Genomic DNA, 17,858 nt, shown 5'->3' with positions numbered 1-17,858 from the left:
GTAGTGTGGGCCTTCTTCCTGATAGTGGACAGGTAGGGTATTTCACCATGGACCTTCTGGCACCAGTGGAGAATACCGATTACTGGAGAACCATCAGTGATGAAGGGAAAGCAAGTTTGATAGCCTGGATGCCCTAGTGCAGCAGTAGCTGTAACAGAATTTGCTCTGTCTTCCCTCATGGATGTTGATCAGAAGAACCATCCATGCTAGAGGAATCTGATCGGGCTTTTAGAGTAGGACCGTCTGATTCAAACCCCCCCAACTCCCCAGAAAAGGAATTTTTATCAAGTTGTGATCCCAATTGAAGATCCATTTTTATTTTGGTTTATTGCCTGTCCCTTGAAAAGGCATAGCTTAGGGAAAGTTGAGGGCCAGGAATAGTTGTACCTCCGTAGTCTACATTAGGATATGGAGAGTTTTCAAATCCCAGTGTTAGGAGAGAGATACTGTCCCAAACAAGGCCTCCATTCACAGATTTTGGATTTTCTTCAGAGTGGTCTCAAAGGATTTGGCCTTCAGTTTGATTAAGGTTCAAGTTGCAGCCATAGCTTGTTTCTGAGGCTAGGTCTAATGATGTTCTTTAGCCATTTGTCTAGATGTCTCATTTTCTTTGAGGAGGTCAAGCATCTATGTCCGATGCTCTGGATGATGACTGCAGCCTAGGACCTTCATCTAGCGCTAAGTGTCTTGATTGGAGTGCAGTTAGAGCCTACAAGGACAGCCTTACTTAAGATCCTGATGTTGGATACTGTGTTCTTGGTTTACTGTAGGTGTAAACCAGTAATTCATCACAGGTGTGGTAGTACAAACGTGTATAAATAAATGTTGTGCACTCTGTAATATTAAGGACCACACCGCCATGCTGAGCTGTTCTAAGCTCTAACTCCTAAGATATGTTTAGACTAATTGACTACAGACATATAACAGATAGTAATAACAGTAACAATGAATTTATTTACAAAAAGAATAAGAACCATTCACAAGAACAAAGTGTAAACAAAACAATGAAGACAGAAATAAGAATACAAAGATACCGAATTAAAAAAAAAAGTAGGATACTACATAGATATTGGAATGAACACACACTTCCCTGAGGCACAAAATTAATGCACCTGTTTGTTACCTGCAAGTGATTACAGATCTTGACCATACAGCCTGCGTGTGTTGCAAGTCTTGCTTTAGAATGGCTGAAGTAGCCGGTATTTGTCTTCACAGGCAGTGCTCACCCTGATGTGCTCTGGTGAGCGATGAGATGAGTTGATCAGATAAGATGAAACTTGTAGATATTTTGAGATGTATATCATTTTGATATCAGTGATATCTCTGATGATTTGATAGCATCGCAGAAGGTGATTAGCTGTGCTCTTTATGTTATGGCTTCAAAAAGCACAAGAATGTCGTCTTTCAGTATGCTTTTCTTGGAATTCTGGTTCCTGGGAGATAGGGGCCAACATAACTTTCAAGTTGCCCACATTCCTTGGTCTTGCATCAGCTAGGAACACAGGTTTTTTTTCTTTAGAGTAAGCATGGCTCAGTAGGTTTTGAATCATAGCAAAGGTTCTCCTGTATTGGAGCAAAAAGCACTGAGGATTTGGTGATCTATATCGGCTAACACAAAGGCAAAACCTCTCTTGTATACACTGCAAAGTACTTAATGTGTTACTGTATTCCTGTGGAGTTCAAACAATATATGAGAAAGGGAAAAGACCTCTGTGTCCAAACCTCCACCCAATATATATTAACAGGGTAAAGAGGAAATAAATAGGGTGAAACTTTCTTATTGGCATAAAAAACCCTTTCTCTTGTGATTTGCTAAAAACTCCACAGGAAGTTTAATTTTTCATTGATCCATCCCAAAAACGTGGAAAAAGGCACTTAGCTTTTATATTAGGAGAAGACACAAACAAGCAAAGGAGGTCAGTCACACTGACTGTAGCCAGAGTTTCGCTACTGTGGGCTGTTTCAAGGCGTGTATGACCAATCTGTATTAGATCTTTTTTTCTTTTTCCTTAAAGTGTGTTGAGCCCTCCCCCTCCCCCACCTGGTTTTTTGTAGACAGCTTAGGTGTGGCTAAAACTTCTGCTTTGAGAGAGCTGAAGGCTACCACAAGGAGGCATATTTTCAAAGCACTTTGGGAGGCTAAGTTCCATAGGTTTCTATGGAACTTTGGGAGGCTAAGTGCTTTGAAAATGAGCCTCAAGGTCTCTTGACTCCTGCCTGAAGTGCTGAAAGCTCACAGATAAGTCTTGTTCTGGCATTATTTCTTTTTATCCCTACCTTAGAGCTGTGGTTTTGGGCATTTCTGGTGCATTTCTTAACCTTGTCTTCCCCTAATCCCAACCAGCTGTGTAGATAAGTGGCTTAATACAGCTCTAGAGATAGGTTTTACAGCAAACACATTCTACAGGTTTTAAGTTTAAGCCCACCCACCCCAAGATTGACACTTCCGAAATAGCTTTCCTAAATACACTACTTATCACAAATTAACTCCATCCAAATTACAACTGTTTCTGAAAAGTAAACCATTCATTATCACAGTATATCCCCAGCCTTCTGCTCAGCATCAGGGGCCTTCCTGCTCTAGATAAAAAGGATCTCTGTTAACATATCCATTAGTTGTTATTCTCATTATATATCACATAGGATACCAATTTACCTTCTCTTCCTTAAACTTGTTCATCAAGCTTCTCTCACTGTTAGCGGTACTGTATTGGCAAGATAATCAAAAAATCTTTGTTAAGCAGCTGTACCCATAGATCATTCCACCTACACAGTAAATCTTAACAGGTTCTCAGTTCTTACCCTAAAACTACACATTAAATACCTACCTCCTGTCACGTCTGTGGTCGTGACCCCTCTCAGACTCACCTTATTTCCGGCGGTCAGCTTCTGAGCTGGCTTCTGTCTGTTCTTCCTGAGTTAGTTCTGTCTCTGTCTTTGTGTGCTGGCTGCTTCCAGCGTGGCTCTGATTAATCCACTGTTCTGCACCTGTGTGTGTTAAGCCTCTCTATGCTTCAGTGGCGTAGCCAGAAAGCAATTTTTGGGTGGGCCAGCAGGTTGGATGGGTGGGCACCCATGCTCTGTCCCTACCCCATTCCATGCTGGTCCTCTATTTACTCCCCACATGGTCCACATCTCTCTCCTTTCCCTTCAGCCATCCCCAATCCCCTGCATATCCAGCACCTATCCCAGCCCCCCTTCTACATGTCCAGCACCTCACCTCCCCTTTCCCACCAACCCCCCGCCCGCGTATGCAGCTCCTCTCCCCTTCCCCCCTGCAAATCCAGCACCTCTCTGTCTCCCCTTCCCTGCAACCTCCCCCCTGCAAGTCCAGTGCCTCCTCACCTCACAGTCTCCGTGTCCTACCCTCGCTGCAGGGCTTGCAATTTGCTATCGTCAGCGCTGCCTGACACAGCTGAGAGACGCGGCACAACGTCCTGCTCCGGGGCCTTCCCTCTGACGCGCTAATTCAACTTCCTGTTTATGCAGGGCGGAATTGCAAGAATCGGTTCACAGCCCTGGAGGTAGAAGAGCTAGAAACATCTAAAAAACAGGAGGAAACAATGACCAAAAATGCCATCACAGCTGGACAGCCCAGAAAAAGCGAAAGGTAGTGGTGGTTGGAGATTCACTTCTCAGGGGTACCGAAGCGCCAATCTGCCAGCCAGATATGTTGTCCAGAGAGGTGTGCTGTCTGCCTGGTGCCAAGATTTGCGATATTGTGGAAAGATTGCCTAGACTCATCAAGCCTACGGACTACGTTCCTATGCTACTCGCGACAGGATTGTGAAAAATTACAGAAGGACCTTATGAGACTGGGAGACTGGGCGGCTAAATGGCAGATGACGTTTAATGTGAGCAAGTGGAAGGTGATGCATCTGGGAAAAAAGAACCTGAATTATAGCTACGTCATGCAAGGTTCCACGTTAGGAGTTACGGACCAAGAAAGGGATCTGGGTGTCGTTGTCGATAATACACTGAAACCTTCTGCTCAGTGTGCTGCTGTGGCTCGGAAAGCGAATAGAATGTTGGGTATTATTAGGAAAGGTATGGAACACAGGTGTGAGGATGTTATAATGCCGTTATATCGCTCCGTGGTGCGACCGCACCTTGAGTATTGTGTTCAATTCTGGTCGCCGCATCTCAAGAAAGATATAGTGGAATTGGAAAAGGTGCAGCGAAGGGCGACGAAAATGATAGCGGGGATGGGACGACTTCCCTATGAAGAAAGACTAAGGAGGCTAGGGCTTTTCAGCTTGAAGAAGAGGTGGCTGAGGGGAGACATGATAGAGGTATATAAAATAATGAGTGGAGTGGAACAGGTGGATGTGAAGCGTTTGTTCACGCTTTCCAAAAATACTAGGACTAGTGGGCATGCGATGAAACTACAGTGTAGTAAATTTAAAACAAATCGGAGAAAATATTTCTTCACCCAACTCTGGAATTCGTTGCCGGAGAACGTGGTGAAGGCGGTTAGCTTGGCAGAGTTTAAAAGGGGGTTAGACGGTTTCCTAAAGGACAAGTCCATAAACCGCTACTAAATGGACTTGAGAAAAATCCACAATTCCGTGAATAAAATGTATAGAATGTTTGTACGTTTGGGAAGCTTGCCAGGTGCCCTTGGCCTGGATTGGCCACTGTCGTGGACAGGATGCTGGGCTCGATGGACCCTTGGTCTTTTCCCAGTGTGGCATTACTTATGTACTCTAAATATCCTACTGAACATATCATTTGAGACTTTGTGGCTTTGTGTCAGAGGGTGAAGCATCTAGGTGTGCAGGCGGTGCTCTCATCGATCCTCCCTGTCGAAGGTAAAGGTCGAATGAGAGAAGCTCGCATCTTGGAGATAAATGCATGGCTGAGTGGTTGGTGCCGATGAGAGTGCTTTGGTTTCGTAGACCATGGGATGATTTTCCAAGAGGTACTGAGCGGTGATGGTGTCCATCTGTCAAGGAAGGGAAGGAGTGTCTTCAGCAAAAGGCTGGCTAAAGTACTAAAGAGGGCTTTAAACTAAAATTGATGGGGATGGGTATAAAAGGCCACGAAGCCATAATTAACCCCAAGGAAGGTAGGACATCTAATGCCTCTATAGAAGAGAATAAAAAGAGTATAATCTGGAGAGCCCTGTATACCAATGCCCATAGTATGGGAAACAAACTTCTAGATCTTGTGGCTACAATGATGGAAGCGGACTTGGATTTAGTGGCGGTCGTGGAGACGTGGTTCACGGAGAACCATGACTAGGATGTTGCTATACCTGGCTATAATCTATTCAGGAAGGACAGATTAGGAAAAAAGGTGGAAGTGTGGCATTATATGCTAAGAATGATATCCAAGTGACAGAACTACAGGACATGTGGGGTATGGAAGAAGCGCTGTGGGTTAAACTGGAAAGAGGGAAAGGAAAATGTATCTATATCGGAGTGATATACAGACCACCCTTACAGTCGGAAGAAATGGACAGGGACTTAATTGAAGACATCCGCAAGATAGCTAGGAAAGGGGAAGTACTACTGCTAGGTGACTTCAGTATGCCTGATGTTGATTGGGGTGTCTCAGCTGCGGGGTCATCTAGAAGCAAAGAGATCTTAGAGTCCCTACAGGAAGAATTGTTCCAGCAGTGGGTAACGGAACCGACGTGGGATGGAGCTGTTCTGAACCTGGTGCTTACGATTGGAGAGTACGTTTCTGACGTCAAGGCGGCAGACCATTTGGCATCTAGCGATCATCGTATGGTATGGTTCAATATTAAAACAGAAGAGAGGGCTAATTCAAGATTGAAGGTCCTGGATTTCAAAGGAACTAACTTTGCCGAGATGGGGGAATTTCTCAAGGAACAGTTAGTGGGATGGGAACAGCTGAAGGATGTAGAACAGCAATGAACAAGACTGAAAGGAGCTATATTAAAGGCAACTAACCTTTATGTTAGAAAATTACATAAAAGTAAGAGGAAAAGAAGGCCTCTCTGGTACTCGAATGTAGTAGCTGAAAAGATAAGAGTAAGGAGGCTAGCCTTTGCACTTTATAAGATGACTCAGAAAGATGAAGACAGGAGAGAATACCTTAATAAGCGAAGAGAAGCTGGAAAAGCTATCAGGAAAGCGAAGCAGCAAACAGAGGAAAAGATAGCTAATATGGTAAAATTGGGGGATAAGACTTTTTCAGATATATAAGTGACAAGAGGAAGTGCCATAATAGCATTGTGAGGCTCAAAGCTGAGGGAGAGAAATATGTGGAAGATGATAAGGATAAAGCTGAACTTCTTAACAATTATTTTAGCTCTGTGTTCACGAATGAAAGACTGGGGGTAGGGCTGCAGAAAACAAAGGCTAAAGGGGGTGGATGTATGGTAGACCAAGACCCGTTTACGGAGGACTGTGTTCGTGAGGAGCTTGCCAAACTAAAAGTAGACAGAGCGATGGGGCCTGATGGGATCCCAAGGGTGCTTAAGGAACTCGGAGACGGACCTCTTCAATGCTTCCTTAGAAACTGGAGTGGTCCCGGTGGACTGGAGAAGGGCGGATGTGGTTCCCTTGCACAAGAGTGGAAGTAAGGAGGAGGTTGGGAATTACAGACTTGTCAGTCTGACCTCTGTGGTGAGTAAGCTAATGGAAACGCTTCTAAAGAGGAGGATTGTGAGATTTCTTGAACTAAATGGAATACGGGACCCAAGGCAGCATGGCTTCACTAGTGGCAGGTCATGTCAGACGAATCTGACTGTCTTCTTCGACTGGGTGACCAAACAGTTGGATGTGGGAGGGGCACTTGATGTGGTATACTTGGATTTCACCAAAGCCTTTGACACGGTTCCGCACAGGCGACTCATAAATAAATTGAGTGCCCTCGGTATGGGACCTAGAGTAACTGATTGGGTTAAAAATTGGTTGAATGGTAGGAGACAGAGGGTAGTGGTAGATGGAGCTTGCTCTGAAAAAAAGGATGTCAGTGGAGTACCGCAGGGATCGGTCCTAAGGCTGACTCTTTTTAAGGGCTGTCTGGTAAGGTTTGTCTCTTTGCGGATGATACTAAACTCTGCAACAGAGTGGACACCCTGGAGGGTGTGAATGACATGAGGAAGGACCTAGCGAAGCTGGAGGAATGGACCGATATTTGGCAACTAAGGTTCAATCCCAAAAAATGCAGGGTCATGCACTTGGGTCGCAAAAATCCAAGGGAACGGTACAGTATAGGGGGTGAAGTGCTTCAGTGTACAAAGGAAGAGCAGGACTTGGGGGTGATTGTGTCTGATGACCTTAAAGCTTCCAAACAGGTAGAAAAAGCGATGGTCAAAGCCAGAAGGATGCTTGGGTGCATAAAGAGAGGCATGACCAGCAGGAAAAAGGAGATGATAGTGCTATTGTATAAGTCTCTGGTGAGGCCCCATTTGGAGTATTGCGTGAAGTTCTGGAGACCGCATCTACGGAAAGCTATAAACAGGATGGAGTCGGTCCAGAGGGCGGCTACAAAATTAGTAAGTGGTCTTGAATGCAAAAATTATAGGAACAGGCTTATGAACCTCAACATGTATACGCTGGAAGAGAGGAGGGAGAGAGTAGACATGATAGAGATGTTTAAATATCTCAAGGGCATTTATGTACAGGAAGAGAGCCTTTTTCAAATGAAGGAGAGCTCTGGAATGAGGGGGACATATGATAAAGTTAAGAGGGAATAGGTTTAGGAGTAACCTAAGGAAGTACTGTTTTACAGAGAGGGTGGTGGAGGCATGGAATGGCCTCCCGGTGGATGTGGTGGAGTCTAGGACTGTTTCAGAATTTAAAAAGGCATGGGATAAGCATGTGGGATTGCTTAGGAACAGGAAGAATTAGGGGTTACAGAGGATGGGCAGACTGGATGGGTCATATGGCCTTTATCTGCCATCATGTTTCTATGTTTCTATCAGTAAAAACGAGCATGATTCGTCTTCAAACTCCCCCCCCCCCCCCCCCCCAAGAATATGATTTTCTGTATTTAGCAGGTGGTTAGCATGAGCACAATCAGAAACTAATTCTGTAGCGCACCCTTGGTAGTCCATCTTTTGCTGTGTTAGGCACGTGCTAGTGCCTAATGCAGCTTAGTAAAAGGGACCTCTAAATAAGTATAATTAGAGGGAAACTACTCTTTAGGTTTTGTGAGTGTCGATTTGATGTTTTCATCCTTTCCAGGGTTGTAAGAACATAAGAATAGCCATACTGGGTCAGACCAGTAGTCCATCTAGCCCAGTATCCTGCTTCAAACAGTGGCCAATCCAGGTCACAAGTACTTGACAGAATCCAAAATAGTAGCACCATTCCATGATACCAATCCTGGGGCAAGTAGTGGCTTCCCCCCCCCCCCCCCCCCACATCCATCTCAACAACAAACTAAGGACTTTTTGTCCAGGCACTTGTCCAAACCTTTTTTAAACCCAGATAGAAGGTAGAGTACCACATCCTCCGTCAATGAGTTCCAGAGTTTAACTATTCTTTAAATGAAAAAATATTTCCTCCTATTTGTCTTTAAAGTATTTTCATATAATTTCATTGAGTGTTCCCTAGTCTTTGTACTTTTTGAAAGAGTGAAAAATCAATTCACTTCTATCCGTTCTATGCCACTCGGGATTTTGTAGACCTCAGTCATATATCCCCTCAAGCCGTCTCTTTTCCAAGCTGAAGAATCCTAACCTCTTTAGCCTTTCCTCATATGGGAGGCATTCTATCCCCTTTATCATTTCAGTCACTCTTCTTTGAACCTTTTCTAATTCTGCTATATCTTTTTTGAGATATAGCGCCCAGAATTGAACTCGATACTCAAGATGATATTAGATACACTCCTTTTTCTTCCTTTGTCACAATTAATGGTCATCCATGCCCCAGAAGAAGTGGCCATCTTTAAATGTTACTTTATGTACTAAGTTATAGTCCTTTCTGTGGGATATTTGAATGTTAAGCAGCGTTTTTCAACTGGTGTGCCGCAGCTGCTCCCCAGGTGTGCTGTGGGAGTTTTCTGTCACTCCTGTCCCATGCTGTGGTCGGTGTCAGCGGGCAGCGATTCAGAGAGCCTGCTAGTGCCAACCCCCGATTCGTAACTTTCTTCTATCGCATAGGCAGAAAGCATCAGAGAGAGACGGCTAGAGTTGGCGTGAGCAGGCTGTCTGAATCGCTGCTGCCATTGTCACTGACTGCTACAGGAAAAAAGGTGAGGGAAAAACAGACAGGCTAAATTCCCCAGTTTGTGTATCCAGATACCATGAGGAAATTAATGGAACCTTCATACTAAATCTACTTTAGCTTGGCCATATATTGCTAATCGGCTCAGTTAAAGTGAGTCCTTGGGTTTGATATGTGTGTTCTGTGACAGCTTGCTAGTTCTCTTCCCAAATTTTAACCAGATTACTACATGGTGAAAATGGTGTGACATTCAGATTGTGTCCATTTGGTATGAACTCATTACTTTGTCATTACGAGGGTAGTTCTATAAATGTGTGCTTGGTTGGAGTCTAAAGGAATTTAGGCCTACAAATCTACAAATCAGATGCAGGGAAGCGATGTAACCACTAGTACTGTGTGTGTGTGTGTGTGTAGGGGGAGGGGAGGGCAGAGGTGTTTGCTTTAACACTGTTGTTTGTGAATGCATATTGAGCCAGATTCTATATAAGGCGCATAAAAAATCCACATGGTAAACATTTCTGCCTAAGCATATTCTATAAGTGGTACCTAGATTTATGCACGGTACATAGAATATGCTTAGTTAATATCCTAGCGCCTAAAATTATGCACCTCTATTTACATCAACGAAAATGTGGCATAAATCCCTGCACATAGATTACACGCACAGCACCATATTCTATAACAACGCGTGTAAATTTGGGAACACCCATTTCCCCACCCATAGCCATGCCCCTTTTGAACTGCACATATTAGAATTTAGGTGTAGTTCTTTAGAGAATAGTGACTTGTGCATGCTAATTATTGCCAATTAATGCTCATGCTCATTATTGCTTGAGTTCTGCTATCAGTGTTTATTGCTTGTAAAGCTAATTTAAGCTAATTAATTCACGTTGTTATAGAATACACCTGTATTTTGGCACGTATCTCGAGGCACGCTGTACAGAATCTGGGGGATTGTGGCTAATTTCATTATCTTTGAAGTGTATTGTTGCTTTTTTGCAAACATGTCTTCAATAAAAATATTCAACTATAAAGATAACACAATTAAACACAATCTTAGTACTTGTTTGTTAAATGATAAACTATATATCCTTAAACTGATGGTGTGCTTTGACAGTTTTTGTGCCTTGACAAGTGTGTCACAAGATGAAAAAGTTTGGGCTAAGGAATAGTGGCTCATGCACTGAATATATGTTTTGTAGATGTTATCACTCTTCAGGAAGATGTGGAGTGGATTAAGTTCAACGTGGGGATGAATGGTTATTACATTGTGCACTATGAAGGAGATGGTTGGAATGCTTTGATTACTCTCTTAAAGGAAAACCACACTGCAATTAGCAGCAATGACCGAGCTAGTCTTATTAGCAATGCATTTCAACTGGTAAGGTAAGATGTGCTCTGTGAATTTGGTCTAGAACATTGAGGGTTTTTTTTTTTGCCTTCATTTAGAATGGAATAGAGTATCTTTTTCAGGTGAAGAACCATGTTAGCAACTATGAGTCCCCCAGGCAAGAAGATTCATTAGTAGTTTCTGAGAGGGGGCATCTTCCTCCTCAACTCTGAGCATTTCATGACCTCTCTCCCTCTTCCCTTGAAAGTTTCGTTAGCACAATTGAGCCTTTTTGTGTCGCATCCAGCAACCCCCAGATGTTACCACAGGTTCTTCCCTTTGAGGAATGAAAGGCAAAGACAAGACTCAAGAACTGGGAGCAGGGGGCCCATTGTTGGGTGGGATTCTGATCCAGTGTCTGCAGGGCTGATATTCCAAATTATTTAATCAAGGGGAAATGCCTTTGTGAAGTAGTTATCTGAGCTAAAGTATAACCGAGTGGCATAATGCATTTCTGTCACATATTTCACTGTTGTCATCAGAGAACACTATTTACAGGTAGTCAAAATGTTTGTAATTAAATTTCTACCAAGAACAGTTTCACACAAGTTAGCTCCATGGGAACCGTTTGTCAAGAATGCTGTACTTTGTAGTGAACATTTGTTATATATGGTGGAAAAACAGTTGTTTAATGTGTAGTCCCATTTGTTTAAATTAACAGTGATTCCACCCTTACTAGTTGTAACTTTTTTTTTATAACAGTATTGGAAAACTACCAATTGACAAAGCTTTGGATTTAACACTGTATCTGAAACATGAAGCCAAAATCATGCCAGTATTCCAAGGAATGAGTGAACTGGTTCTGCTTTACAAGCTGATGGAGAAGAGAGATATGGAAGATGTAGAGAACCAACTGAAGGTACTGTACAATTGTATATCAACAGATTTGCAAACATTACTGAAAACAGCATTAGTTTTAAAAATCTGTTCCTTCTATATGTGTGTTCTTCAGCAGGTGATAATGCTTGATTTTGAGAAGCTGTCCATCTGTATTCATAGGTTGTTTGCACATGTCTAAACAAAAACAGGAGGAGGAGAGCAGGGGCTGGATCTCCAGTGGCACACTAAAAATGATGCTATCATGGATTTGCAAGCACAAAACTGTGTGCATGGATGGACAGACAAACAGTTGGATCCCCCTCCTCCCTTTGCCTGAGCAAAACATGCCCAAAAATTAGGTCTGGCCTCTATGAGGCTCCAGAGCTTTCTCCCTCCTCTCACACCTTCCATTTTCATGAGGCAGGAGTATTCTCATTTACTGTTGACTCACCAGTACAGTAAAACACAGTGGAGCCAGCTGACCTAAAGAGAGCGCCATTTTGAAAATTTTCCATACAACAAAATGGCTCCAGCCTCAAGTCAGCTGGCATTTTGTTGTAGAGCAAAATTTTAAAATAGCACAGTTGCAGGTCAGCCAGTGCCATAGGGGCCCTTTTACTAAAGGGTTGCCACGTGGCAACCTGGAACTACCACCGGCCCAGTGTGGGTGCCGGCGCTAGTTTCACCCCCAGCGCAAGCCATTTCCAGTGCTAGTGAAAATATTTAAAAAATATTTACCTCTGGATTAGTGTGGGAGCCCTTATTGCCACCTCAGTGGGTGACGGTAAGTGCTCTGCCCATGAATTGGCCGCACAGCAAGTGTAAGCTTCATGCACGGCCATTTCTTTTTTTGGCCTTTTTACCTGCTGCGGTAAAAGGGGCCCTGGTGCATGGCAAAAACGTCTGCCGCCGCTAGTGTAGGGCACTTTTTACTACAGCTTAGTGAAAGAGCCCCATAGTCTGTAACTGTACCAGTGGGTCAGATACAACCAGGAATCATTCTTGCCTTGTGAAGTCAGAAGTCGTGCAGTAAAAAGCACGGGAGTTGAGTCTTTTCTGACTGAAAGAAATCTCTGAAATGAAGGGGAAAGGAGTGAAAATGAAAGGGGACAGACTCAGGCATAATCTAAGGAAATATTTCTTTATGGAAAGGGTGGTGGTTGCATGGAACAGCCTCCTGGTGGAGTGGTGGAGAAGAAGAGTGCATCTGAATTCAAGAAAGCTTGGGACAAATACTTAGGATTTCTAAGGGAGAGGAAGGAATAGTAGACCATATGGATGGCAAACCGAATAGGCTATGTGGCCTTTATCTGCCATCAATTTCTATGTTTCTACGTTAAAAATGGCTGCTCCTGCTGTATGTGTGGGCAAACACACATGTACTTCCGCAGGTATTTTAGAAATGCTGTGCATTGGCAGAGCCTTTTCTTATTTACTGCTGGACTTAAATATGTCTCCATGTTGTATGTAAAATGGTGTTCCATATGTAAATTGTGACAAGTTTTGGTTTTAACTTTGTACACATTTAGGGAAAATGCATTACACAAACAAATACAATAAGTATAACAAAAATAAATGAACTTCCTTAGTGTCCCTCCGGACTGGACCAGGATTGGACTGATGGGTTGTGCTCGCCTTCCAGCAGGTGGAGACTGAGAAAAAAACTGTGACTCTAGAGAGCCAATAAGAGCCCTGGCCATGTGACCCTAGCCTCAGTATTTTCTCAGTCTCCAGCAGGCAGGAGGTGAGCCCATTAGTCTCTCTCTCTCTCTTTCTCTTTTAGAGGTTAATAATAAGAACAATAATGCTTCTTTTTCTGTGCCTGGGGAATCTCTGTTAGAGGCTTGGCAGCTAGGGATTTCTTTTCTTTCTTTTCCAGCCTCTGGGGTGTTATACTTGGGTGCCCCGAGTCCCTCCCCCACTTCCTCCCCATCTTCCTTACTTAGTGGGGAGGGCTACACTTTCAGTTGAAAGTTGTATTGCCTTTGGGAGAGGCAGCCACTCTAGGAAGTTACAAGTACAAATATTTTTTCTTTCCCCAGAATTTTAACGAGCAAGCTCAGCTGTTTAAAAAAAAAAATCCCCAGACTGCTAACGAGCAGGCAGCTCTGTGCTATTCTATTACTCATCAGCACTTTTCTTTTTCTAGCTCAGCTGTGAAAAAAAAAAAGAAACTTAAGAAAATAATACTGTTTGGGGCTTTAACGTGCCATTTTTCTTTCTCAGAATTCTTTTCTCCGTTTCTTCGCGTTTTGGGCAGCGGGCGGCGGCTTCTTTATAAAAAAAAAAGGCGCGCAGCGTGGTTCCTCGGCCGGGCACAGCTCCGCCATGCAGGGGAGGCTAGCGCATGTTTTCTCAGTGCTGGAGTGTAACTGTTCTTGCAGAGTTACGCGTTTCTTCGGGGGCTCTTCAGGCGGCGTCAGCATTTTCATGTTTCTTTGTTTTGCCTGGTCCGTCGCGTCTGTTTCACTGCCATCCGTTATTTCTTCGAACCTCCCTCATTCTTTAATTTTGGCGCGGAAGGCCGCCATTTTGTTCCTGCAGCTGCAGCTTCTCCGACGCAGCAGTTTTCTGTTTTCTTTTCTTCTACTGTGCAGAGGGAAACGGAGGCAGTGCAGTCTGGCGAATCTCAGGAGACTGGAATTTTTTCCCTGGTCTGTTCTCCACATATTCAGGAAGTTTCAGGGGAGTCATCCACCCTTTTCTTCATTTAAAGGACCTTTATCCTTTTTCGCCCAGGATTAGCCCACTGTGCTCCTATTGTATGCAATGTATGTTTTTACATGGAAGGCTGGCTTGCTTGCGCCTTTGTCCACACAATTTGCACAAATTGTTTCAGGCTGGTGGCTCTGTAATTTGGGGTAATCTTGGTCTGTGGGTTCCCAGTGTTGGGGCTGTCTCATATTTCTAATTCATTATTTCCCTTGAGGGTATGTACATTCTACACGGTTGTACTTTCAGTTTTTACAAATACCGTGATTTCAAATTATGTATACCCAGAGTTTCCTTTCTCAAGCATGGTTACAGTCACGTATTGTGTTCACTGCAGCATCGGCAGTGAAAACTAATTAATTGAATAAATAAATAAATAAATAATAATAATCCCCAGGTATGTTAACTCAGGTAACTTCAGTTCTAGCACTCTCAAGTTTAGTCTCTTTAACAAAGCCTCTGGTGGTTTTCTTGCAGGGGCAGCATCTTCAGGCGTTTTTCTGCATGGTGTGTATTTCACTTTCAGACATTATTTCTTCAGATATCATACGTGCCTGAAGGATATTTTGGCCATCTACAGTGGCTGTCAATTCATCTGGGACTATAGCTAGCTCTGCATCAGCAAATGCTATACCTTTTTTCTCCGGTATGAGATATGTTCTATGTGTGTATATTTATCTCTGCTGTTGTTCTCACCCTTTTAGCTTTATGTGATGAAATTTTAGTTACCTGGCAGCCTTTGTACACATCAGTTTTTTCTGATCATATCTGGGCACTGGCCCAAGAACCTAGTGTTGCACGAGAGCGTTGGTAGCTCAGGAGTGTTGCATGGGAGATTTGATAGCTCAGGATTTCTGTTTTCACTTTCTACAGTTGAGTTACGGTCATGTTACCTCTGTCCAGGGATTCTTGCAGCTCATTCAAGATGGTTATGCTTTTCACTTCACCAAGCTTCTCTCAGTTGTCTTTCTACAGTCTCCCTATCGCTCTCTTGGCAATGCAGCTGAGGTAGGGGACACTCTACGAAGGCTCTTGGACCTTCGGTCATTTCCTCGCTGTATTTTTCGGAGTGCAATTTTACTTTCTAGTTCCCAAGAAGGTCTTTTTTTCCCCCCTTCATCCTATTTGGTATCTCAAGGCAGTCAAGCGCGCTCTCAAACTCTCATGTTTTTATCACAAGCACCTTCGATCCGTCATAGTGGCGCTTCGTACAGCACACTTTTTGGCAGAAGCTTGTCTGCATATTCCTATCAGGATCAGTCTCTACGAGTTCTTTTGGTTTGCGACTCTGGGGTACCATCTGACATTTCGGCCTCTTATGTTTGGTCTCCACAAGCCCCTTCTATCTTCACCATACTTATGCTGGCTCTCAGAAAAGAGGATATTCTTGTTCTCTCCTGGCTAGACATCTAGCTAATTAAAAAAAAAAAAAACATCTTATTGACAGAGTAATGGTGGTCAAGAGTCGTCTGCTTCCTTCGCAGTCTCTACACTATTTTGGGGGTTACCGGCGCCATGGCGCAAGCTCGTGGTTTTTTCTTTTCTTCCCCAGGATGGAGTTCTCAAGTAGCGATCTACCCTTTACGTGTTCTTTGTGTTCAATTTTATCTTCATGTCCTTAGCTCCATAGCAGCTACTATGGAGCTAGGTTCCTGAGTCCGGCTTCTCTGTAGGTCTCTTCACCTTTCTCTTTTATCCAGATAGTCCTTTTGGATAGAATCGGTAGCGCTCTTTATGCTCAAGATTCTCTTCTCATCCTCGACTCCATGCCAGCTACTATACAGCTAGTTCCCTCGACCAGACCTTTCATTAGATCTCTCTAATTTCCTCTATTATCTGAGTGGTACTCTCGGAGGGAATCCCTTCAGCTGAGGTTGCCTCTTCATTCTCTCAAGGGCAGTAGTCTGGGCTACTGGTTCCGGATGGAGTATCTCGCTGCGCGGATGTCTCTGCAGGTTACACAGTTGATAGCTTTTAATGGCCAACGTCAGTCTCCACGGCTGGGGGGGCTCCTTGTTTAGCCAGGTTGGCGCAGAGTCTTTGGTCTTTTCTGGGAGCATCTTGGTTCATCTTTTTCTTGGGGACCAGAGCAATTTGTCTACCTTTGGAGGAATTTTGTCCCCCTAGTGCCAAACAAGACGGAGAGATTTCTGTCGGACTTTGCCATGGCAATGGCTTATGTCACCCGCCAAGGAGGAACTAGGAGTCTACTCTTGAGTTTGCAGACGGTGAGTCTCTGGGCATGGGAGGAACTAGGAGTCTACTCTTAAGTTTGCAGACGGTGAGTCTCTGGGCATGGGTAGACATTCGCGGCACTGCCATTTCTGCCGACCATGTGGCGGCAGTGCAAACTTTACAACGATTTTTTCCTCAGTTGTCTCACCCTACATTCAGGGGATTGGACTCTCACCTTTTTTCAGCATTTCATCTGATAGTAGCTCACTATGACACTTCAGGGCTACATCTTTTTGCCTTCGGTCTCACAAGCTTTTTTCTTGCTTCTTCCGTCGAGCAATAGTCTCGACACGGTAGGGATAGACTCCATCGTACAGCAGTGGTGTTTCGGTCTTCTGTCCGCATTTCCTCCGTTGACTCTCTTGTGTCATCTCATGTTAAAAAAAAAAAAAAAAAAAGTTCGGCTTTTCATCCACACCAGGCTTTATTTTGTCTTATGGTTTGGCTCTTTTATGGACTTCATTAGATAATGGAGCATTTTCCTCTTCAGTAATTCTTTCTCTGATGTGGTGGCATCGTCGAGCTTCGTCTCTCACTTATATTTGCTCTTAGTGTATTTTTTGTTGGTTTTGGATAAAGGGTTTCTATCTTTTTTTTCTTCTCCTGCAGGTTGCAGCTCTTTCCTGTTTCTGAAGCCACAGAAGGGGTAATTTTTTGCCCCGTCTTTGTTGGAGGTCTCTCGTTTTCTTCAAGGGAGTTACTCTCCTTCGCCCGACAGGCCGAAATCATCTTAAAATCGCAATCTTATTCTTTCAGCTCTGATAGGTCCTCCTTTTGGGCTGTTTTCTTCTTGTTTCCTTTCAGGTTTTTTCTCTCCTAAGACACTGTTTTTAGTAGCCATGGCTTCAGCTCCGATAGTCGGAGCTGCAAGTTTCTTTCGTGCAGGTCTCTGTTTTCCGTTTTTTCTTTTTGGAATTATTTTCCAAGGAGCAAGTAAGTCTATGTAGGGAGTACTTCTACTTGGGTACTTCTTTTCTGCCTACCGTAGTTTCACTTTTTCAGCTTTCCCAATCACCTTTTTTCTTATTGACCTCACAGGAACTTAAATACTTTACATATTAAGAGAACTCTTACATATTAAGACACCTGTTACACGCTATTTGGCAGCTCTTCAACATTTTTTCACGATCGGATCCTCCTTTTGTCCTTCTAGCCAGTCGGAGTAGGGGTTTGGTTGTTTCTGACTCACTAGATCTCGAAGGATTAAGGAAATGACAACTTCTATTTGTCTTCTCACTGGGAGAGCAGTTCCAGAGAGGGTTACAACATATGCCACATCTTGAGAAGGGTTTTTTTTTCCCTTGGCAGAGCAATTTTTGGTGCTGTTAGTGCACATTTGTCAGGTGGCAATATGGGCTTAGCTTCATTCTTTTTCAGATTGAGGCAGTCTACACATTCATTGTCGCCAGGAGGCGGTCTATGCAACTTGCTTATTCTTGGTGGGTTTCATAGGGTCCCTCCCTTAAGATTACTGCTTTGGTACTTCCCATCAGTCCAATTCTGGTCCGGTCCGGAAGGACGCTAAGGAAGTAGAAATTAGATCTTACCTGCTGATT

General features: G+C 43.6%; 1 protein-coding gene across 1 annotated transcript in view; it reads left to right on the top strand.

The window, feature by feature from the left end:
- The window catches only part of ERAP1 (endoplasmic reticulum aminopeptidase 1), a 152,406-nt gene that overhangs the window by 101,874 nt on the left and 32,674 nt on the right, over positions 1 to 17,858 (top strand). Inside the window, 2 exon segments of the mRNA XM_030193409.1 lie at positions 10,349 to 10,532; positions 11,239 to 11,395. Coding sequence (XP_030049269.1) covers positions 10,349 to 10,532; positions 11,239 to 11,395 — 341 coding nt within the window.

This window comes from Microcaecilia unicolor, chromosome 2 (assembly GCF_901765095.1).
Source record: "Microcaecilia unicolor chromosome 2, aMicUni1.1, whole genome shotgun sequence".
In the NCBI taxonomy this organism is placed as follows: Eukaryota; Metazoa; Chordata; class Amphibia; order Gymnophiona; family Siphonopidae; genus Microcaecilia; species Microcaecilia unicolor.
The sequence above is the reverse complement of the archived record's forward strand: the minus strand, read 5'-3'. Positions and strand labels throughout refer to the sequence as shown.